Source organism: Colius striatus, chromosome 4 (assembly GCF_028858725.1).
Source record: "Colius striatus isolate bColStr4 chromosome 4, bColStr4.1.hap1, whole genome shotgun sequence".
Taxonomy (NCBI): domain Eukaryota; kingdom Metazoa; phylum Chordata; class Aves; order Coliiformes; family Coliidae; genus Colius; species Colius striatus.
The window spans coordinates 76996761-77022492 of record NC_084762.1 but is presented as its reverse complement, the minus strand read 5'-3'; the positions used below and the strand labels follow the sequence as shown (position 1 = coordinate 77022492).

Here is a 25732-nt window from a genome sequence, read left to right as displayed (position 1 = left end):
GTAATTTTTCAGTAACATAACAAAGGAGATATTTTTTACCAAAAGTAAATGTTTAAAAATTTTTCTTAAGAAATCATTGTGAATGCTCATTGTCTCCAGATATTCTGCCAAATTTCATGAAATTAAAAGAGGTGTTGAAATAACATCTCTTGAGCATAAATTAGAACTTTCAAAATTACTTGTGAAAATATTAATTCTTATCTATGATCAGTTGGCAATGCGAAAGTTAGGTTTCTGCAAATCAAATTGCTTGTGATCTGCAAAACCAAACACACTGAGCATCTCTCTTCTGATGAAAGGCTGAGGGAGCTGGGGCTCTTTAGCTTGGAGAAGAGGAGATTGAGGGGTGATCTCATTACTATTAACAAATATGTAAAAGGTGGGTGTCAGGAGGATGGAGCCAGGCTCTTCTCAATGATGTCCAATGACATGACAAGGATAAACAAGTACCAGCTGGAACATAAGAAGTCCCAAAGAAACATAAGGAAAAACTTCACTGTGAGGGTGAGGGAGCCCTGGAACAGGCTGCCCAGATGGGTTGTGGAGTCTCCTTCTCTGGAGATGTTCAAAACCCACCTGGACAATTTCCTGTGTGACCTACTCTAGGTGGTGCTGCTCTGGCAGGGGGGTTGGTCCTTTCCCATCCTTAAGATTCTGTGATTCTATGATCTGTGAAATAGACCATCAAAAAGGGGAGTATAATACATAAGCCCTTGATGTGGATCCTCTGCAGCAAAATAAAGCAAAACCAGTGGCTCATTTTAGTCTCAAGAGTAAAACAAGGCAACAAAGTTTAGGAAAAAAAAAAAATCAATTCCCATTAAATCTCATTTGAAAAAAAATTTACTTTCTATGAGTAACTGAATTCAGTTACGTGCTACAAGGAGAAATCCTGAGGGCAGTAGAAAGTTCATAGTGCAGAAGATTAGATTTGGTTCTAATACACATGCAGAACAAGTGTGCAGTGTTAGTGGCTGCTGCAGGCTGATCTCAATGTAACAAGCCAGATGCAGCTGTGATCTGGACTGGAGCAGGAAAGTGCCATGGCACTTCCCATCCACATGGTCCAGTGTGAATACATGTGGCACTCTATGGTGGAAATACAGGGATAAGATCTCCACTTCTGCTCACAAACTATACTTTGCTGAAACCTGTGGGCGGCGGAGGTTTAGCAGGTACAGAAAGTACTTCCAGAGAGTTCAGTTCACCTGCAGCAGGAAGCTTCAGCTCCTAACATGATTTTGGTAACCAAAGCTGAATATCAGTCCTATGCAAACGACTCTACAGTAATTTGGTATATAAGGGGATGTATCTATTTTAAAAAATACAAATAAAAAGAGCTGGGAGCTGTGTTCCCCCATTTTTTCTTTTATTGCCTCCCCCGGGGAAAATTATTAAACTATTCTAGCTACTACAGATGCTGGCTTTGGTGACATGTTTGGAAAAAGAGTGTGATGCACAGTGAGGCTTCTGGGGCACAGAGAGTAAAGGGAAGTCTGTGATAAAGGAGTGGATTTTCTCTTAAAATATTATGACAGGTTTCATTTTGGATAGGCCTCGACAAGAGGGATACAAAATTTGGGAGGCACAGAAGTTCAGGCATGGGAGAAAACAACTGATGAGGGGACTGCAGAAACACTGCGATTTTGGAAGTCAGAAACCTGTAATAGAGATTAAAAAGGCAGTGTGCAGGTGAGCACACTGAGCCTGTAGTGGGGAGGACAGAACTGAAGTTTTAAGGATTCTGGTCTTTCTTCCCACTTCTCACTCTAATGTGACTCTGTTAATAAAGGAAATATCTTTGGGAAAGCTTTTCGTTTCTGTTTCCTAGAGTTTATTTTGATATTCTCAAAATACATCAAAATTGCGATCCAACCCTATAGTACACATTTGCTTAAATATACTAGATCAATGAACTTAAGAGCAAAAACATGACAATATTTTGAATGTCACCCTACCTGTATCCCCATTCTCTGGATCTGCTTTCTTTTCTTCTATAAACAAATGAAAGCAATATGTAAAACAAAAAGAGGAGGGGAGAGAAAATGCAGAAATAATAATAAAAGTAATATATATCATGCATTAAAAAGGAAAAATGAATAAAACCCACCAAATTATTTTAATTTGATGAGTTTAGTCAACTGATCAAGTATGCTGCTCTACATCCAGAGGCATATTCACTGCATGCTACTGTATACATTTGTGTGCTCCTATTGAAGACTTACAGAAGGGAACTCATGGGCATTTTGTGCACTTCCAGAATCATTAACACACTCAACACAAAAGAGAGCAAGGCAGGTGGCAGACATAGGTACTTTAGAGTTTCCTTGAATAGGATGACACAAAAGTAAAAGTAAAAAGTTTGCTTATGCTGTATGTCTTATGCTGTGCACACACATTATATGCTAATTTATTATAAGATGTGCACACATTTTATGCTCTTCAAGCATAAAAATTGTATATGTTGGAATAGTTTTCAGTAATTACTTTAAATCTTCATTAGTTGAATCAATTCTTGTAGCTTCTACAGGTTAAAAGGTTTAATAATTATATTACTGTTGCTTGTTTACAATTATGAAGGCCAAAAGACACTAACAGCAATACTCTGAACACAGTTCACACACATAAATCCAGCTAACTGATGCCAACAAATATTCTGAATGCATATCAAATTCTGTAAATTGCTCAGGGCATTCCTTTGTCACAAAGAAATTAAAATACACGGGATACCTATCAAATAGTTTGGCAGCCCATAAACAAGGCACTCTGAAATCCAAGTTTGGTAATGTGAAAGAATTTTAAGTCAAATGAAATTTACTTTGATTAGAAATACATTCTCTTTTAAACAGACATATTGTTCCTTTTTCTTACTGTAAGCCAAAATGGTATTTAATTCAATCAAAACAACCTCATGAATATGGAGTAAAAACCTCCAAACTGCAAATAAAAAATAGCATGCATTATTAGAATAAAATATTTTTCCAGAATTAATGGTTATTGAGGCTTTCTTACAAAATTATGATCTACTTTATAGTACAGAAACTGAAGAGAGTAACAGAGCTGTTGTACTTTAAGGCAGTACCAACATGTAGATGACTATCAAAGCAGAGGATGAAGTTATACTTAAAGAAGAATTGCACTGAGGAAAAGAAGAAATGTAAGAAAGGAAAATATTCTCCTGCAGATGGCATAAATAATGTGCCACACTTTGATAGGATCAAACATCTCATCTTGTGTCGAATCATGGTGGTTCCTCTGCCTGTGTTATCCACGTGGGTTGTGAATATTGCTAAGACAATAGCAGAGGGAGAGAGAGATAAAGTTGTGTTTCCTATCCAGGCTTTCAATTTTACTTTTTTTTTTTTTCCAAATGTGTGGTCTCCAATCTAAAAAATACAAGGACAATACTGTCTACTGCCTCATTACTTTCTAAAGCAGAAAGAAATTTGATAGCAATACCACTGATTCAACAAAATGCAAAATAGATGAAAGTCTAAGAGTCGTTAAAATAACCTTGGGTTTGAGCTCAGACAAAATGATGACACTTCCAAGTTATTTCATATGTCTGGTGAAAACGAATCTTTACTTTGCCTTTAATTATCTTCTTGATACAGAAATCTAATACTATAGAAGCTAATTCATTTTAAGAAATGCTTAAAGTCCATTCATATTTATGTCTAGATGTCTTTCAACCATAAGTTTTCAAATAAGATGTCAAAATAAGGGAAACAGGAAACGTGTCCAACTTTCACTTATTCTTGCTCCATATTTAAAACGCATATGGAAAAATATTTTCAAAATGACTTACAGAAAAAAATTACCATAGTATTAGCAAGAATAAAATCATATTAGATTCTTGAATTTTAAAAGTGTAATTGAAGTGATGTGAAATTTATTAAAAATCTCTACAATAAATAAATCCTTTATATTTTTACAAGACAGGCCCTGCCCTTCAAACTGAGGTCTCAGCTATATTGTGAAGAGTTGTCTGAAGAAGTACTAGAAAGAGTAGAAGATTAAATTGAGAAAGATCTCAGTTAGGTGGGAAATAGCAGACCGAACAGTGTCAGTATTGTCCATTGAACAAATAAAGCAATGCTAACTTCTGAACAGCATAGATCTTCACAGCACATATAGGTCGAATCGTCACCTCTTCAAAAAATTCTGAGCAGGTTCAGAATGTTGATACTGTGTTAATTGCTTTGTTTCCTTCAGTTAACAGCTTCTCAAATCCAAAAAGCCTTAATGTCTTGAAAATGCTGAAACCCAATAAATCTCTATGAGATTATTTTAAAATGTCTCAAATTGAATAACATAAAATGACAAAGTCACCGGTCATTTTTTTTAAATCTTGATCTCTTGATCTATTTCTATTTACATGATTTCTTCAATAGCTTCACATTATTCAATACTTTTTTACATCACTTGAATTAAAATTGGTTTAAAAAATGAAAAATATATACTGTATCCTGTGGTAGAATTCTTTCAATTTAAGAATTGAAACTTTTTAGAATTAAACAATTTGGAGAAAAACAATTATGCTTTCATGAAAGAGACGTTGTACACTATGGAAAACTGTATATGTTCAGTTTAATCAGAATGGAGATATATTGAAGTATATTGATTATAGAGATGAACTATAAGGATAGATGCTGAAAGATCCTCTCTCAAAATGTTCTTCAAGCATCATGGTTGACATTGCAATTATAATGACCACTGATATTTCATAATATAGAAGGAATGGCCATACAACCCTGATCTGGCAGGTGATTTGGACTAGATGATCCTTCACGGTCCCTTCCAATCCTTAGGATTCTGTGACTCTGTAATTCTGTGAATATATCTAATAGGCATCTATTAGATATATTCTAATTTAACCATATTTGGAAGACAAAATGAACAGAGAAGAATTCTAAAAAAAGAGTGTCTTACAAGAGCAGACTTAAGAAGAACTAAAACTGATCTAAAATGGCTTTTATCAAGTCTATTTTATCAGAAATGCCTTAATTCAACGAGCTCTGCTGTTCTGATGGGAACTTGGAGGTTCCATGGACAATGCACTCGTGCAGGCTTCACCCATTCACCCCAAGAAGTCACATGGAACAGGGACCTCAAACACCATGGAGTAGAACAAGACCATCACTGTGTGTGTCTGAAGAGAACAATAGTTCAACAGAAGAAGCAGGATATCAGACTTCTCTCTAGCCATAGACACTCATGTCAGCGTTGAACAATTGCTCAAAAACTGCTGGCACCCTTGGGAGAACAAGGGAGAGCCTAAAGGTTACCACTGGGAGGTGCTGAGCTTAATAGTCTTCCTCCCATGGTTCCTTTATCTGTCACATCCGACTGCCCTAAATTTGCAGTTACCATCTGATTGTCTCTTGAACTGTCCCTTGCATATTAATTTTCAAATGTGCAGGAATCAATTCAATAGGCTGGTTCAGAATAGTGCTTTTACCTGGGATCCATAAGAAAGAGATGGATATCAGCTCAGGCTAAGGCCTAAAACAAATTTTCCTTACTTCAAATGAAAGAAATTGCAGCCTCTAACACTGGAGGATATACATCCTATTACAACAGACAGACATGGAACTCCTTGTTTGTTTCTGAGTTCAGGTGTAAGATGGGACAATGATACTAAAATGTTTTATGCTTCTATTTCTCATATTTGCAAACATTTAAAAGGATCAATATGACTAACAATTTTATTTCTAGAATGGATAAATTAGCCTCTGAATTGCTTTACTGAATATTGTGGTTGAGTTTTAAAAATAGTGTAAATTATTAAATAACATTATTTTAGAAATAAAGTATATACATAAGTATATGGTAAGTACTCTTAGAAATGCTAGCCAAATTTCTTACTAGAGATTTCTCTTGAAATTCTATTTATGAGAATATAGGAAAATAAATTTTACACTGAAAAAAATCCCGGAAACAATATTCTTATTGAAACAGGCAAAGAAAACAAGATTGTCTCCTAAAAGCAAAATATATATATATAAAAATCTATTTGCTCTGAACATCAAAATTTGTCAGTTAAAGGTCTTGCAGTCAAAGGATTAAATTTTCTCCTGTTTCCAGAGTGGTTCCATTTCAATTCTACAGCTAAAAATTTCCAAGTTTGGTCATTCTGGCTGTCTACAGTCTGAAAAATATAACTGCATAACTGCTGCAGATCTAGTAAAATATCAGGTGATGTGTGATATAAATGGCGGCTGAGCTTCACTCCAGGGCTTTATGTCCAGTGTGTGGGAAATATAAAAGGGTTGTTCTTGCAGTAAGCAAGGACTTTCCAGGAAGTCTATGATCCACATCAGAGACTGAATGAAAAAGAGTATGGTTCTACAGAATGCGAAATAAGGAAAAAAGACCTCAAAAACAAGAAAGAGGTTTTATATTGCTGTTTAAACGAGATGGAAATGTCAATTACTGTCCATAAAAGGGAATGCTAGAATGAAGACAATTTCAGTTAGCCAGCTTCCTAGCAGGGGAGAATGTCTGTTTTCTATTTGAGAATTGCTTGATGGTTTAGTTGTTTGGTTTTTTTCTTCTTGGCTTCAAACTTAAAACACTGAACAAAGACTGAAGCCCAGGGGACATTTCTCACTAATTTAAAAAAAAAAAAATCCAACCACGATGGTTAAACCATGTTAATAGTGTTGCTTTGGATTATTTTCAGAATACATGGCATTGTTTAGTAAAAGAATTGAATACAATGGTGTGGTAATCTAAGCTAGAAAGTTAAAGATTCTCTAGAATCATGGATTCCTAAATTGACCAGGTCAGCCCATGTCTTTATCAGAAGGAGTAGATCAGTGCAGTTGTTATAGGACAAAGGTTTTTTGAATCAAGCTGAGAAGTTCTATTTTGCATGTTTATTATAATAAAGTAATGCTTATGGCTATGAGCAGCTTTTTTTTAATTCGTGTCGATCCTTTTCCAAAATTATTTTTTTGTAGGGTACTCTGCGATGTTTTTCCTTGCTGCCTCATACAAATGTGTACATAAATTTTGGCAGCCTCTGAAAAATACTGAACACACACAAGGAAAAAGGAAGAAAGAAAGAGGCACTAAGAGGACTATTAGTTAAAACACATGAAGAATTCTGGTCAATTTCCCTACATGAATGATATGCAATAGGATTTGAAAATGTAGAATAAAAATATCTGAGAGTTTGGTGGACCCTTACATCCTGTACTCAGAAAAATCCATTCAGATCAGCCATGCAATAAACTCTACATTGTTTTCATGAAAGCCTGAGCACAGTCTTATTGTTAAGCTCTCCAACATCCTGTTTGCCAAGCATGCAAGCTCCTCAGAGTTCCCACCACTGGTATACTCCACACTATAACCACAGAATATTTCACATTCTGATATAGTCACTTCAAAATATAGGCACAAATGCTTGATAAGTGTGGGTCTGCTTTGAAAAAAGTAAACAGATATGAATAGAGATTCTTCAGCCATCCTAAGAATGCAAAAGATCTTTATAAGTATCTCAAACCAGAAATAACCAGAGACTTAGCCAAAAACCCACAAATCAACAGTTGTGTATGCATCTGCATGTAGGACTAAGGAGAATGATAAATTAAACTGGCAAGTCTTTAATGATAAAAACTTATATATGTAAAATATATGTAATATATTACATATATGTAATATATGTAATATATGTAAAATATGCTATTCTGTCTTTTGAACAATTATGCTCTCCTTTTTTAATTACATAATCTGATATTTTTACTGTTTGTCCTTCAGCAGATTTAAGCCAATATCATAAGATCATAAAACATGGGGAAAAATATATTTCAAAGTCCTTATCTATTTGAATTTCATTCTCAAAGCTAGTAAAATCTCTAATCATTTATTTATGTGCTCTTAAAATGAATGCTGTGTTCCAGATGTTGCGGAAAACAACTTGAATCTATTTCTATGCCCTTCATGGCCTTTTACTAATACAGCTGTCTTCACTACTCCACCTTCTAACTTACAGCAGCAACAACCAGGCACCACTGTTCCATCCCTTCTCATCCTAGAATAAACCTAGAATTAATTAACCAGCACTATTTCTGCTAAATGTGCACTGACTGCCTTTAAACTCTCATGGATCAGCCTTTACATAGTTTTGATGCTCAGATGCTGGGTATAGATACTTGAGGCAGCTTGTATCTAGGCCTAGATTCATTTTGCAAGGCTGAAGAACATTTTCTGTATCTCAACCACAGTAAATATTAGTTTTAATGGCAAGTAATTTCTGGCACAATGGTAACTGGTTGGTCTGAACCATCTTACTGATGAAAAGAAAGATGTATGCTTTGTCACTGAGGTTCTTTGACAGGAAGGGGCTTACTGCCATTGCCCATACCCAATGCGTAGGGATGAACAGCTGTATGTCTTCATAATTGTTTTCACAATACTTAAATCCTATGAAAAATATTATATTATTTCCAAAATATGATTTTAGAAACAAACTGTGAAAATTCTCCATCACAATACGCTTCCTTCACCCAAGGAAAATACAGTTAAGTCATTACTGATTCACCAAGGGGAAATCCTGTTTGACCAACCTGATAAAAGGCTGGCTAGATGAGGGGAGAGCAGTGGATGTCATCTACCTTGACTTCAGCGAGGCTTTTGACACTGTCTCCCATAACATCCTCAATCAGAAAGCTCAGGCAGTGTGGCTTGGATGAGTGGACAGTGAGGTGGATCGAGAGCTGGCTGAATTACAGAGCCCAGAGGGTGCTGATCAATGGCACAGAGTGAAGTTGGAGGCCTGTGGCCAGTGGAGTTCCACAGGGATCGATTCTGGGGCCAGTCTTGTTCAACATCTTCATCAATGACCTGGATGAGGGGACAGAGTGTACCCTCAGCAAGTTCGCTGATGGCACCAAACTGGGAGGACTGGCTGATTCCCCAGAAGGATGTGCTGCCATTCAGCGGGATCTCGACCAGCTTGAGAGTTGGGCAGAGAGGAACCTCATGAGGTTCAACAAGGACAAATGTTCAGTATAGATAACTATGTGTGTTAATGAATGCATATATATATATATATATACTTTCAGTTATACTTATATAGGAATAAATCTTAGAAGAATATTCAGATAGACAATAATATTAATCTAGAGGCAAATAACACTAGAGGCTCCATTTTGGGAATCACAACCCAACACAAACAGAAGTCATTACACGGCAGTCGCTCAATAATATCTTGTTTTTCTGTCAATCAATCCTGACTTGTGCTGCTTCTTTCCGAAGGCAGAGAGTAACTAACGGAAGAACAAGCTTGTTAAATATTTGTTTCTCAAAGAGGACAGAGTCCTGCATCTGGGAAGGAACAACCCCATGCACCAGTACAGGCTGGGAGTCAAACTGCTGAAGAGCAGCTCTGCAGAGACAGACCTGGGAGTCCTGATTGATAATAAACTAAACATAAGCCAGCAATGTGCCCTAGTGGTCAAGAAGGCCAATGGCATCCTGAGAGGCATCAAGAAGAGTGTGGCCAGCAAGTCAAGGGAGGTTCTTCTTCCCTTCTACTCTGTCCTGGTCAGGCCTCATCTGGACTACTGGGTCTGGTTCTGGGCTCCCCAGTCCAAGAGGGATGGAGAACTGCTGGAGAGAGTCCAGTGCAGGGCCACCAGGATGATCAGGGGACTGGAACATCTTTCATATGATGAAAGGCTGCGGGAACTGGGGCTGTTTAGTCTGGAGAAGAGGAGACTGAGGGGAGATCTTATTAAAATTTATAAATATCTAAAGAGTAAGTGTCAGGAGGTTGGGGCAGCACTTTTTTCTGTAGTAGCTAGCATCAGGATAGGGGGTCATGGGATGAAGCTGGAACACAAAAAGTTCCACTTAAATATAAGAAAAAACTATTTCACTGTTCAGATGAGGGAGCAGTGGAACAGGCTGCCCAGAGGGGTTGTGGAGTCTCCTTCCTTGGAGGTCTTCAAGACCCGTCTGGACATGTTCCTCTGCAACCTGATCTAGGTGACCCTGCTTCTGCAGGGGGGTTAGACTAGATGATCTCTAAAGGTCCCTTCCAACCCCTACCATTCTATGATTCTATGATTATAGAGTCTACAAAAATATACTGCTGTCTGGTGAAAACATTTATATAATTTTATTATTTGTTTTGTGCTTGAAATACACAACAAAAGAATTGCATGAACTCTCATAAGACATTTCAGTTAGAAAAAAAATACTAGATATTTTCAGGGAATAAAATTTTCTCATTTTGTAATTAGATCTTATAATATCCAATAAGAAGATATGATAATATTTTTCTTTCAATAGAATATCCTTATATTCAGGTATTTAGCTTTCACAACATCTCTTGGTCTAATAACACCTAAAATCAATAGCTAATCCATTAATTCATGTGGATATTTGGTAGCATTGGTGCTGTGAAAACCATTTCCTATTGAAACCTATAAATGGACAAACCTACTTCCACACTTTTTAAAGCACATATTAAAACAACGGGAAAACATCTTATGCCTTTGAAATGCCTTAGTTCTGTGTACAGCTGCTCAAAGTTTCTTGTACTGAAACATGAGAGCTATTTTGTCCTTCAGGTAAAAAAAAGAAAGACAACACATTTTAAGGGTATATTTTAAACCATGTTATTACACACAAAATAAACTTATTGCTCCTGAGTTTATGAGCAGTAGTAATAACTTTCGCAACTGTATTGCAGACCATGCTTTTGCATTTATGTACCAGACAGTTAAATTTATCAGTGCATAGTACGTTTGCTTTAATGCTGTTTGTGACCTAAACAATGTTTTTCAAAAGTTTTTATTCAACAAAGCTAAGTTTGAAATTCCAGTGCATTAAATTTAACATGATAAAATTATTCTATTCTCAGCTTATATCTGCCCCAGGGTGAAAAATAACTAGTTATGACAGAGTTTCTGTATTTTATGTGGCAGTTTTAAAATGCAAAATATAGATTTTTTTCATGTGTTGCTTGGATACATAAAGGCTAATTTACAGATAATGGAGAGGTGAAATAAGAACTGATATGGTAGAAATAGAATCAGTTTAAAATCTTAAGGTATAGGACAGGTAATCAGTCATCTTTTAACACTTTGTAGAGTCGTAGTTTATGTTAATTAAAATTACGTAAGCAGGTTAAACTTAAATTCTTTCAATTTGTCAATGTTTAAATATATTGAGGAGGAAGAGAGTGAAAAGTATGTGAGGTGAGCTGTGATAATATCTATAGGAAAGGTAAAATGAAAAAAAGTAACACAGAGAAAAGCAGTAGAAGAGACAGACCTGAGTTTCTTCTCCTGGATGATTCCGCTTCTTCTGTGATCACATCGTGTAAAGTACAGACATAGACAAAGGAGATGGGCGTGAGAGGATGTATTCAGGTTAAAACTGACACTGAGGGAAAGGGCCAAAAATTGTTTCAGAAAGAAGTCTGCAGAGCAGAGTTAGTAAATGGGAAAAAAAATTAACACAGATACCAGAAGGAAAAAGAAAGCTGAGAAGGAAGTGGTTAAACTACAGTCGTTGAAAAAGAGCAGTAAAGACAGGGTTAGTATAAGAGCTGAGGAAATAATAAAAGTTATAATTGACAACAAAGTCAATCCTTGCAATGAAGCTGAAGAAAAAGCTGGATTGTAAAAGATATGTTAACTAGCATAACCAGTTTTGTTCATAGTTGTTCACATTTTTGTAACATTATCTACTTGAATGCAAGCATTATTTTTCTGTTTCAGGTACTGAGCAACCAATGAAAAGTCTATTATTAGATTTTTTAATTATTAAATTGTTGTAATTTATGCTGCAAAGAACGTCACATATTCAAAATGAAAAACAGGGGTTTTTTTATTTTTGGTTGGTTGTTTGTTTGGTTTTTTTTTCCCAAAAGTATATAAAAGCTCAGGAATTTCAGAATCCACATAACACACTCTGGAAAGGACTGCACTATTGTAACACTCTGCCAAAGGCAATATTATCAAGACCAAACTGTAGAAGATGAGAAAAGAGATGTATAGCTTTTAACTCTCATGGTCAATTCAGCAGATACTTTTTCAGGACCAAATGTTGCTCTCATCTCACACAAGTCCAAGTTACTGCAAATGCATGCAAGTTCAATGCCAAAGCAACTATCTCATTACTCACTTTATTACTTCACATTCAAAAACCCATTGCCGTTCTAGACACGGAGAACATCTGAAGGACAGTGTCAGTCTCTGTACCGAAAATATGTTTGTAGCAGAAGAATGGAAAGAATTTATCTTGAAAAGTAGTAATTACAAAGAACTGTGAAACTGCCATCACTAGACAAATGCACTCTTCCAAAAATCATTAAAAAAAAATTTAAATCCCAACCTAAACAACTATAAGCTCTGATCTAATTTCAACTTGCAGTTTATTTACAGTCACAAAGAATTGCTCATAATTAATACTGCAAATGTTAGATTAAGAATTCCAGAAAAGTTCTTACATCACAAAAACATTTTATCATTTTATCCATATTTTACAGTCAATATGATGATATCATTGAAAAATGAAAATTTAGAATAAACCATATGAATAAAAAAATGAAATGAAAGACATTACTAAATTTCATTTGATAACTAATATGTTCTATAGTTAAAAGGTTTTATTCTATAGCTGGCACATAAGTCCTATATATGAGATACGTAATATGAAAGCTGAGCAGCTGGTATTTTGGACAAAGGATGCTATATATTGTCACGTTAAAAAAAATGTAATGTGTATCAATATATTTTTATATAAGTACAATGAATCCATAGAACAAAATACAAATAACCAAATGCAAAGGTCTGGTTCTTCCTGATGTGCTAGAGTTTGTCTTAATATAGTAGTAGTTATAATCGCTATAACTGTTAAATAAATAAATATTACCATCACAAAAACCCAGATAAAGTACTTAAAATTCTCTGCAAATGTTTTCTATTACACATCTATAGCCTTGAATGGAGCATTCCTACTGTGCCAAAAACAGAGTCTCTCTTGTGATTTCCTTCTACTTATTATTTTTAATATGCAAGAACACATAGCTTTGAAACAGATATCAATCACACTGACAAAAATCCTTCTCAAGAAATTTTCAAAGCATGTTTTAAATCATATTATTTCTAAATTAGGAGTATGCCTGGTACAGTAGTGCAAGGCATTCTAGTAGCATCTGTGTCACTCAGCATGGACACAATTGAATACCAGGGAAGATCCCTTTGAAGATTTTAGAACCAAATGTCCAGTATTTAGATGCATATCAGTCACATGTACCAATATTTTTTTTTTTTAATTACGTTTTTTAAAAGCCTTTGGGCAAAGTATTTCTTAAGAAAAAAATATTTATGGCCGAAGGTGGGAGCAAAATTTTTAATTACAAATACCTTTTAGTTTTAAGTATCTACAAAGTTTTAGAAGAATAATTCTAATAGAAGATAGAGAGAAAAAAGAGATAATAGGTATCTTCTACTGTAGATATCCATTCTTCTGATATTTCATCTCTTAAGATAAACAGCTTATAACATTGTTGTATTAATTTTTGCAAATATTCATGAATTAGTAGAAGTTGTGGCATGGGAATGCACCAACTGCTTTCAATTAACAGTGATAAGAAATACTAATAGATCAATGAATTTAGACACAATAGCACTTATATGAATCAATCTCCTCCAGATTAAGAAGCCATACTATAAATCCCAAACAGTAGTCTGAAAATTCTCTGGCTCTGTAGCTTAGAATCCACTAAAATAAATCTTTGTTGACAGAAGCACATTAAAATCTGAGAACAAAATCACAGAATAAAATTCCATTAAATTTACTTAATGTGAATAGGCAGTCTTCACTTCCATAGTTATTGCTTTGTTGTACAACCAGCACTTATTTGGAAAAACTGTTCATCTTGACACAGAAGAGTATAATGGTACTATACACATATTTTAAAACATATGAAACTCTCAATAAATAAACTTAGAAAGTAAATGAAAGACAGGTTTTGTACTGCAAGTCTGAATAAAACAAAACGAATATAACCTGTTTCTCATCCTTTGATATAAAACTTTTCATTGTAAGTAATATCACTTATTAAAGACAAGTATTTAGGAACTTATTGTTCACAAAAAACATACTTGAAACCTTACACAACAACCATGCCCAGATAAAATTCTAACAGCAATGTAGGACAAAGAGATGTGAGTTATAACTTAAAGCTTTTCCCAATTTCAGTTTTTTCTTCCCCTTAAAAGCAAAGATATTTAATTGCATACATGGCCTCAGAAACTTTGATGACTTCCAAATTTGGAAAGCCTCATTTCTGGACACTCTTCATGAAATCAGATGTGAAATAGCATGATCAAATAGGCATAATCTTAAAACACAGAGGATACTTTAAGACAGAAATGTTCCATCGAGTCTATATGTTCCATAAATATGCTGTTAGTCTGGATGCAATCACACCTGAAGAATGACATTATACATCTGACTCAGGAAAGGTATTCCCTGACACCTTTCAAACTCCACAATGCTAAAGCACAGATAAAAGAGGAAGAATAGACAGTAGAATAGTTATGAGCAGAAATATTTTTAAAAAGATTTAGAATTAAAAGCTATTTGACTACATTGAGAATTTGAGTAAAATGAGTTTTCCATAATCATCTTTAATGGCGTTAAGACGTATCTTCCAGTTATGCTTCCTGTAGATGGAGCCTATTTACATACGAGCAAGAATATGGAAAATGTTATTCCTACCCAAGGGCAAGGATAACAGAGAAGGGAGAACACACCACACAACTAATCTTCAGCAAATATTCTCAAACAAAACCATGTAGACCTCAATACTTCTTCAGAAGTCCCAAGGGATAAACTAAATGAGGATTTCACAGAGAGAGCTTTTATGATTTTGCTTCTCTGAATAAAGTTCACTGTATAATTTTATCAGAGAAGAAGTGATAAAATATTAACATTTCAAAATATTAGTGCACTGTAGTTGCACATTGGATTTAAAATATCATAAATTCTGAAAAGATAATAAATCTCACCAAGAAGTTAGATAATTGAGGTAGTCAAACATCAATACTACTTTAGAAACACAACAGCATAGATAGAAATATACCCTCTATTGTCAATAAAGGTGAGTATCCTAAATCGGATATCTCTCTTATCCTAGTGATGTCGAGAAGTTTTACCACCTACAGAATCAGAAGATCACATATTTAAGACTGCAGGAATGGTTTGCAAAACACACAAAAAAATAGAAAAAAGGCTATATACAAAAAGTGTGTGGTTTGTTAGAGTTTTCAGGCCACTTTCTGTGATTCATCACACATTGCAATTGTATCCTGGATTAATGCAATGCGGCTAGGACATTGAAGTACAATATTTGACTACATCGGTGCCCTGCTCACATTGGAACTGTAATTCTCACCCTCTCTTGAATCCTATTCTTTGTTATAAACAAGGCATATTGTCTTTCAAAGTTATATGGGAAAAATTGTAAGCAAATTTAAAAACAAGCAAGTACATGAGAGGACTATAGTTTTAAATGCATCATTTATTAAGTCCCTGGAAAGTGTGCAGACACTATTTTTTTTTCCCAAGAAAACAATTAGTCACGCCATATATTCAATCTACATTATTTCTCACTTTTCATAGGTTAAAAGACCCTCATAGATTTGATATGTAGCTCTCTAAATTTTACACACTTCACTGCTTTTCTGGTTCCACAACATGCTCATAAAACCCTTTTCTGTAGCTTATTCTGCCTTTTCCCAATCCATTTCTTTTGAAAACTGTGCTACTGCTCAGTCATTTTCCTCTTCAACAACCATAAAAAAAGTCCATAACTCTGCTTTGCTCCTCTCCTTTTCTAAAGTTGGTAATTTTATACCAGCCTTCTTTAATTGTAATTTTAAAGTTATCCAGTGCTCATGATGTTGTTAATATGAAGTACCACTGTGCTCCTCTCTCTCTCTCTTTGTCACATCACTGTCTTTTCAGCCTCAGTCATTGCCCATTTCTAACCACATTTACCTTTTCACAATTTTATATATATCTCTGATATACTATATCTTTATTTATTATTATATAATATCTCTATATCTATCATATCTAGATATGTCTATCAATTCTGACTAACATTTTTTTCTAAAAACAGCACTTTGTTTTGATTTTTCATTACTATTTTACTACTTCAACTGATTCCACAGCAATAGATAAAACTACAAAATTATAGTCACATTACAATTATTTCTGAAAAGCTTTGTCTATGTCCAGTCAAAGCCTGCTTGCACCCAGGAGAGAAACATAACCGTTCTATAAATAAAACAAGCCACAATCCCTTCAAATTGAAAGCTAATATGTATAAAGAGTTGATTACATTGCTTTTGTATTTTCTGATATATATAACCTACCTTTGTTATCATATATTGGTACTATATCAAATAAATACAGCTTTCCCCCAAATTATTACAAGGACATCCCATTTTTACTTGATTGCATTCTGAGATGTATAAGTTAATTTTAAGTATTCTGCTTCCTTTTAGTCAATCATATTTAAATATATCATCATTTTCCCATGGTTCTCTTCATCTCTGATGGAGACATAGCTCGTTAGACTTTATCAAATTCCAAAACTCTGGATAGTGAGACTGATTGAACATTTCAAAAACAAATGACAAAAAACAGAAATGAGTATCACTAACTTGATGCTCTAAACAATGTTCCTTTTCCATTTATATATCCCTAATGGGTTCAAGAGAGACTCACGATTAAGTATTAGGAACAACAGCATATTGTCTAACCTTATCTTTATCAGTAAAGGATGCATTCCCTACACATAGTCTACTTCTTTTCGAATTTTGACTCTTGAAGCCTCACATTTAAAAATGCAAAACTCTGTGAAAATGTTTGCATGCTATGATTTTTTGTTCTTCACTGATCAAGGAAATGTTATTAGAGGACTAGAGATTATTCACTTTCATATGCCATCTATTACAGCTCAGAGACAGGGGTGCTGAAAGTAGAAATGCTTAATAATATTGGGTGGGAACAAATAACTAATCCACATGCTCTTTGATTCTGTGGTGTCCTGAGAATGCAATATTCTTTGACAGAGTGCTGGCATCAGCTAAAGAAAGGGCACACATATTCAAGACATAGCTTGAATTGTGATGCTATGCTTAATCTATGATTCTGCAATTTTACCCTTCCAATCCTTCAAAATCTTTGCATAAATACCATTGACTTTTTGTAATATATAGAAAAATAATTTTGCACATTGCCTCAGAACTAAGAGATTACAGACATTTTTAAGTAAACACATTGATTTCTGATATTCAGGAACAGGAATTTTATCAGTACCTTCTATTGAAGAGCCTGAAATATAAGAACCATCTCACAACTTTATTTACTGACCTTACATTGACCTCCAACAAACTTGCTAATCTCATTTCTAGTCATGCATATTTCTACAATATTTATGCTTCACATGATACAGTATTACTGAGGGTTTTTTTCTGTTATTGGGAATTATTTTTGTTATCTATGTATGCCCTTGTCAACAATATGCTCATAGTCTCAGTTCTTCACTCAACATATTTATGTAATCATTACCTATTTTTCTTACAGATTTCTTAGTTGTGATACTGCCAGGGCTATTTCCATTCAACTTGCTAGGCTAAATTCTTGATAGGCAAAGTGAACTGTACAAGGCTTCAATAACAGGCTTTCAATATAGAAAAAATGTCTGAATGAAAAGGTTATCAAAACAAGGTGACAGCAATATGAGGTGCCCATATTCCTCCTTCCATTTCTGTGCAGACTGCCAACTTAAAACAAAAACTAAGTAATATTACTGTCATTTTACAGTTTTCTATGCAAACAGAGCACTTTAAGCATTCTCGGATGAAAGAAAATACAGTCCTGCACAGAGGGTAAATCCCATATTGGAAAGCTTCAAGGAATTTGCAGCTTCCTTCAGTAGATTCCATCAGGCTATGTCACTGGTAGATCATGGTCACAGATACAACATCCAGAGGTGAGTACAGCATTATGACATCTCCTTTCAGATGTTGAAAGATGCTACCTTGAACATTTTTGTAATGATATAGGGATGTCTATAGGGAACACTAGTGTGCTGCAAAAAGCATATAATGCAAATCCTGGAAACTACATTCATTTGCTACACTTGTACTCCCTCACTTCTGTCACTTTGTTACATAGAGCTTTTTAACAACAGAGAAAATCAGTTTGGAAAAGCACACTGGGAATATAGATATGCACTGTTTAGTCTCCTACCATTCTGTGAATCTGTGATATAGTGTTTTCAGAACCACTTCAGATGTTTCTGCATCATGTATTGTTATCCCATGTGAACAATCCATGGAAGACATTACTGATAACATAAATCAGAGCAGAATTTATGCTCTCATCAAGCATCAGCCACCACAGAAATATCTAAGTACAAAGTGCAGAATGCAACTTTTAATCAACTTTTAATCTATTCTAGATTTGACAACTGCAGCTGTGTCTTTACAAACTAAATCTTTGTATTCCCTGCAGCACTGGCAATCAGTGATACTGTTCCAGAAGGAAAAATAGATAAAAAACAGGTAAATATTGTTTTCATATACAAAACATTTCTAGAGTGATAACTTTTTAATGTTCATATTCTTTTCCAATTTTTATTCTTCTACTTAGCTTTTTTTTTTTTTTTGTGTGTCTTAAAATTAGAAGATTTATCTTGCATTCCAAAATCTAAAATGCCCCAATAGCAACCACCTGTTTCTAAAAAAATGAGAAAAGTGGCTCTAAAAAGTCTTGCCAAGAACTACGAAAGTACTAGCAGCCTAGATCACAATTCTAACCCACCTCTGTTGAGAAGGAGAAAATGTTCTTACTTAACTACTATGCTAATTGTACTGCTTTAGTATAGTACTACTTTAGCACAACCACTTTAACCAGCTGTTCTCTGGGTAGCCGGCCTCCTGAGGGGACAACATGAAGTCTGAGGGGAAATGGTATGTGCCCTGCTGCTCCAACTTGATGCACATAAGTCATTTGGGTCAGATGGGATCCAGCTAAGGGTGTTGAGGGAGCTGCCAAGCCGCTCTCCATCCTCTACCAGCAGTCGTGGCTCACCAGGGAGGTCTCAGCAGACTAGAGGTCGGCAAATGTGATCCCCATCTACAAGAAGGGCCAGAAGGAGGATCCCAGGAACTACAGACCAGTCAGTTTGATCTTGGTGCCAGGGAAGGTTATGGAGTAGACTATCCTGAGCACCATTGTGAGGCACATATAGGATAACCAAGAGTTCAGGCCCAGCCACCATGGCTTTATGAAAAGCAGGTCCTGTTTGACCAATTTGATCCCCTTCTATAACAAGGTGACCCACTTAGTGGATGAAGGAAAGGCTGTGGATGTGGTCTACCTGGACTTTAGTAAGGCCTTCAATAAGGCCTCCCACAGCATCCTCCTGGAGAAACTGACTGCCCATGGCTTGGATGGACCTACTCTGAGATGGGTGGAAAAATGACTGGATGGCAGGGGCCAGAGAATGATGGTGAATGATTTAACTCCAATGACAGCCAGACAACAGTGGCATTACCCAAGGCTCAGTGTTGGGACCTGTTGTGTTTAACATCTTCATCAATGATCTGGATGAGGAGATCAACTGCACTCTCAGTAAATTTTCACTTGGGAGAGTGTGTAGACCTGCTTAAGGGCAGGAAGGCTCTTCAGAGGGACCTGGACAGGCTGGAGCAATAGGCTGAGGCCCGTTACATGAGGATCAACAAGGCAAAGTGCTGAGTCCTGCACTTGGGCCACAACAACCCCAGGCAACACTACAGGCTTGGGGCACAGTGGCTGGAAGGCTATCTGGAGGAAAAGGACCTGGGGATATTAATCAACAGCAGGAAGAATATAAGCCAGCAGTGTGCCGAGGTGGCCAAGAAGGTCAATGGAATCCTGGCTTGTGTCAGAAAGAGTGTGACCAGTAGGACCAAGGAAGTGATTGTCCCCCTGTACTGAGTGGTGGTGAGGCCACAACTCAAATACTATGTTCAGTTCTGAGCCCCTCACTGTGGAAAGACATTGAGGTGCTGAAGCATGTCCAGAGAATGGCAACAAAGCTGGTAATGAGTCTGGAGATCGAGTCTTCTGAGGAGTGCCTGAGAGAGTTGGGGTTGGTTAGCCTGGAAAAGAGGAAGCTGAAGGAAGATGTGATCACTCTTTACAGCTACCTGAAGGTGAGATTCAGTGAGGTGGGAGTTGCTGTCTTTCCATTTATGAATGATAGAACAAGAGGAAATGGACTCAACTTATGCCGTGGGAAATTTGGGAGGACATTAGGATGAACTTTTTCAGTGAGTGGGTAAACACTGGAGCAGGCTGCCCGGGGAGTCACCATCCCTGGAAAGGCAACAGTGAAGATCTGTAGACATTGTATTTTGAATCTGTCATATACTAGTTAAAACACTCAGCTTGGAAAGAACAAGAAATGTTACTGCAGGTCTGGCCTTTTGCAGCTGTTGTCTGATTCGTATGGTACAGAGCCAATCCAGATTTTGCTGTTCTTCAGTTCTGAGTCTTGCACTTTCAGCTATGCAATAGTTGAGATTTAACAAAAACTTGGAAATTATCAGCATCTAAGTGAGCCTAAAACTGAGGTTACAGCATTAATTTAGGAGGTAGCACAAATGGCCAACCTTGTAAACATTAACTTGTGTGATTAGGAAAAGTGTTGTTACTAGAGTGAGAAAATTAATATACCCAATAGTGAGAGATTTGCTTCCCTAAACTGAATCTAAGTATTTTTGGAATTGAAAACTTCTCATTCACTTAAGTAAATGTGTATTAACTTTTAAATACAGAACGGAACCTGTAATCTACATATTTTATTTCTCTTTTATCTTTGCTTTTCTTTTCTCCTCTACTGTACTCTACTCCTTACAGTGTCATCATAATATCACAGTACCTTTTGCAAGTGTATAAATTAATGTAATTAGGACGTTTTATTGTCTGATTCAGAGGAGAGAACAATACTATTAGTGTCATCATCATCACAATCATGCTTATTTCTAGGTTTACTTTTTATTGCTATGCATTTTTAGGAATGAAGACAGAGTTGAAGAACTTTTGTTTGGAGTGGAAGAAAGTTTGTGATAGTTTTTAGTTTCAGAAGAAATCCATCCACATAGATGGAGGAAGGAAGAGTTCTCTTAGGTTTAAGAAATACAGCCATAAGGAGGTATAAAATGCAGCTCGTATAAAAAATTACATTAGAGCATTACTCTGCCACGTGTGATGGGGTGCAAGAAGGTTTCAGATGCAAGTCTTTAGAAGATGACTTTTTCACCATACATGCAGTAGATACCTTGGTGTGGTCAACTAAATCAGCATAACTCATACTTGGATTCCTGAGGCTTGCACACATAGATAAATCATAACAAAATTCAAAACTAAAAGGCAAACTAAGTCTAATATTGTGCTAGAATATGATTCTTTTCTAATGCATCTGCATTCTAACACAATACTTTACAAAAGCAGAACTATTTTGGCTATTCTAAAACAGAACTATGTAATCTAAATGTTCTCTACATACTAAGATTTTCACACCAAAGTGAAAAAAAATAAGTTACATCAAGCTCACACGCATTACAAAAGCATGAAATGTGTTTTTATAGTCTCATGCTTTCATGTGGTTTTCCAAACCCTGACAAACCTGTCTCAGAATGGTGTTTCTTTTTCGGCAATACTTTGTCATCAGTTATTGTACCATTCACCTTTTTCTGCTGGTCCTCCCATGTAACTTCTAGCATAAACCAAAAAAAAAAAAAAATAAGAAATATTACGTAACTTACATTATAAGACACTTTATAATATTTGGGACAACTTGAGCTAAACAAATGTATCATTAACACAGAAAAAAAAAAAAAACGATACTTTAATTTAGAGGTCTGTGGTGGAGAGAAACGGAACATACTATATAAAAGTTAGTACCTATGTATTTTGTCAAATATTCTGGTCTCTTTGATATTTAACAAACAAAATAAACCCCCCAGGAGGTTATTTACACAATAATTTCTTCCCTTTTAAAAAATCAATACTCTAGATTTTTTAGGTTACAATATGTTTCTGTAAATTAAAAAGGAAGTTAAAAATGTTTTGGAAAAATAGTCTTTGCAAAGGTATAACTGAAAAAACCAACCAAATAAAACAAAACTGAACCATCAATCACACGTTTGAATTCACAGAGTATTTTTAACAATGAATTATTAAGCCCAAACAAGGTTAGATTTACCTTCTACATCTGGAATTTGATTTAAATTCCATTTAATTCAGTTTAAATTTAGTTTAGTTCAGGAAGATTAGGTTTCTTAGATTACTCAATAAAAACTCTTTTGCTAATTATCAATCTTGTTCCCTGAAATTGGCATTTTGACCTAACCACTCAGAAAAAGAACTATGAGTAGGAGTAGATAGACTCTCCTCCAGAGACAGACTCCATTCTCTAGACTTCCAAGTTAGTCTTTTGTCATAGATTTTTTGACTACACTTTAATCCTCTATTTTCTGACAATTAAACTAGATAATGTGCTACCACAGGTTTTAAATCTTTTGGTATCGCAGGCCAAAAACAAATCTAAACCAATTAACTAGACAGATTCAATACCCTAAACTTCATTTTTGCTTTGGGCTTTAAAGAATCTGCTTATTTTGCTGATTATGCAAAGCTCAGAGTTCCTCATAGCCCTTGCCCACTGTTTTGGTCACAGAAATAGCCAGCAATGGAGTACACAACTGATATGGAATGAATTTCAATCTTAGAAATTTAAAACAAATTAACTTAAAGTAATATTAGCCTATGACTTTTTTTCTTTTCAAGGACACCAATGGATATATGACATTCAAAATGTAAACATATAAAAATATTATCTGTAGGCACCCTGCAGCCTTTCTATCTGCAGCTGTTTTTCTATGAAATGTGGCTTTGATTATTGAAGATAATGGAGTTGTTGACTTCAAGTAATACATCAATATAATTATCAATATAATTGTCACGATTTCATGACACCACATGTATGTATGCTAGAGCAGAAACTGACATCTTTGAAGTACCATAAGTACCAAATAAGAAATTTCAAAAGGAACATTCTGTTTTTAAACTATGCAAATGAAAATCTTACTATGTTTCTTCCTAACACAAATGTGATTTTTTCTTTTTCTTATGAAAATACACATTTAGCAATAAAATGATTACTGATACCAAATATGTTTCCTTTTTCTTTGATGAATCCAGAAGTGTCTTTTTAACTAACACACACACAAAAAAATCAATGATCTTAATAAAACTACATTTGAATTTAAGGAATATTCTCTACTAGGAAAATACAACATTAGACAATCATTTTAGGTCAAATATAGGAAATACTTAAAACAAGTTATAAAGTAAGCACACAGTAATCTCAAACACAGGATTTTTCCAGGATATATAAAAAAAATTATGTAAATATTGAAAAATATCAGGAAGCCCAGAGTGATTTCCATACTAGCCTTATGTCAGTTTTAGAAGTCAGGACATTCTTGGTTAGAGTTCTTTCTCAGAATTCCTGATTCATTTCTGAACCTAAAAACTGTAGTTTCCTTCATCACCAAAATCACTTCTCAAAACAAAGTTCACTACAAAACCAAAATATTTCCTAAGCCTTGCTTATATTTTGAGAGCTAAGTATCTAGAAAACAGTTAAGCTACTTGGGAGCACTTCTAAATTGCTCCCATAATAACATTTGAGTTGACAAGTATGATGAAATAAATTTCAAATTAAAAAATAACTCTTTGAATAAATATTTTTTCCATATGTTAACATCAAAAAAGCAAAATAAAACCCTTCAAAACCTATTACAAAAAAAAAAGACAGGCTATTTTTTTAAGTTTATACTAATAGTAACATAGCAAGAGCATGCAGATATGCAGATATTTCAGAAAAGGTTCCAATGGCCTGCCTTCTATATTTTAGTTATCCTTATGGCATGTCAGCATTAAATTCAAATGGTTGCTTAAGTTTATGAGAAGTTAAGCACAATTTTTAGATTAAGTATATGCAGAATGGAAGTACTCCAGATGAGGCAAAAAAGCTTCAGCGACTTCTAGAACACTGCAAGAATTTGGATACTAATTGTTATTATTTCAACTGAGAAATAAAAATAGACATATCTATTAGATTTACTCCAACATTTAACCTTTTCTTCCCTATTGTGTTAATTACATTTCCATCTCCATGCTCTACAAAAGAAAGAAAATGTCTTGTTAAATAAGAAATTTTTGTTTGGGAACTAGTAAGAGATGTTGATGAATAGGTGAAATGTCCATGTCCTCTTTTTTTCCACCCAAGGCAAAGAGCCTCCTTGTTGTTTCAACCAAAGCCAACTTTAGTCAAATTATAAATACTTGGAAATAAACGATATAGTTTTCTAATTCATCTTTCATCTCATTCCATAAAAATAAACTTCAATCTGTCTTATGATAGTTTTGATTTATGTATAGAGGTGTAAAACTATTTAATATTTATACAAAAAGACCTCATAGGGGTTATATAAAATATGAGATTCTTTAGTCAGAATATTTTAATTCTCTGATGCACCTTTGAGGCTAAAAGGATTTGACAGGTGCACTGATCCAAGTTTTTGTTCCATCAGTATTAAATGTACAGTCTTTAGATGTAGTTTTTTCATTAGATGCAATTGTTGCACCTACTCTCTGGGCACTGCCTACAGCAGTGAATTATGTAGCTGGGCTCCCCTTTCTGCATGTCTGTGTGTCATGGAGAATGATCCTCACTTGTGCTGCTTGACAGAAGGGAGTGCTGCACTCCAGTACATGTAGTGTTATGTACAACTTCAATATTTCTTGAGGTTTTGTTTAGACTATTCAGTATAAAAATCTTTAAAAGTACAGAAATAATCTATGATAGTAACATTTGCATATCTCTAGCTTTTCTGAATCTCTAAACATATCAATTTAACACCAGGAATGTTGCAGACAAACTGGAACGATGCAAAAAACTGTAGAAGTACAAGATGATGCAGTGAAATACCAAATGCTAAAGAGTTTTGTTATAAAAATACTACTCCCTCCCTTCTTTTCTCCACACTACAGAAATTAATAGCTCTAGCCAGAATTATCCTTTGCTTGAAACACTTTTATATACCTCCTCTTTTATTTCAATTTGTCTTTTTTACTAAATCCACTCAGCTTTTATATTCTTTTCAGCACCTAAAATTTCTATAAACTAACTTTTATCAGTGCATTTCTAGTTTTAGACTTTTAATTAGGTTATCATAAAGCCTTCACTTTTTCATTAGGATATACTTAATTTAGTCATCTTTTCCTGCACACGAAAAATCCTGAGAACCTCGTTCTATTTTTAAAGCTCAGAAAAGAATTATGTTCTTTAATAATGTATGATGACTAGTGCTGTAAAAATGAGTTAAAAATGGATTTGGTTAGTGCATCTTAAACACAAAGCAGCACAGTAACAACCCACTAGAGCTGTGGTATAACTTGTCAAAAGATGAGAAACTACGATTTGAACCAGATACTCCAGTTCTTATGCACTAAGAATACAATAACAATATTAATCAATTAAAGACATAGAAAAGGCTAAATTCATTTTACAAAACAAGGTCCCTAAGAATTTTTTTTAAAAGCCACCAATTTTAAGTGTTCACACAGA

General features: G+C 34.9%; 1 protein-coding gene across 27 annotated transcripts in view; it reads right to left on the bottom strand.

Moving 5' to 3' along the window:
• The window catches only part of RIMS2 (regulating synaptic membrane exocytosis 2), a 466103-nt gene that overhangs the window by 86865 nt on the left and 353506 nt on the right, over positions 1 to 25732 (bottom strand). For 6 of the 27 annotated variants that reach the window (XM_061995371.1, XM_061995378.1, XM_061995368.1 and 3 more), the window contains one exon: positions 11290 to 11322. The exons of 17 other annotated variants lie outside the window; for them this stretch is intronic. In XM_061995371.1, coding sequence (XP_061851355.1) covers positions 11290 to 11322 — 33 coding nt within the window. Of the gene's footprint in view, positions 1 to 1958; positions 1995 to 11289; positions 11332 to 21721; positions 21812 to 25732 lie in introns of all 27 variants that reach the window. 4 more of the 27 variants (XM_061995367.1, XM_061995366.1, XM_061995372.1 and 1 more) reach the window with 2 other exon arrangements.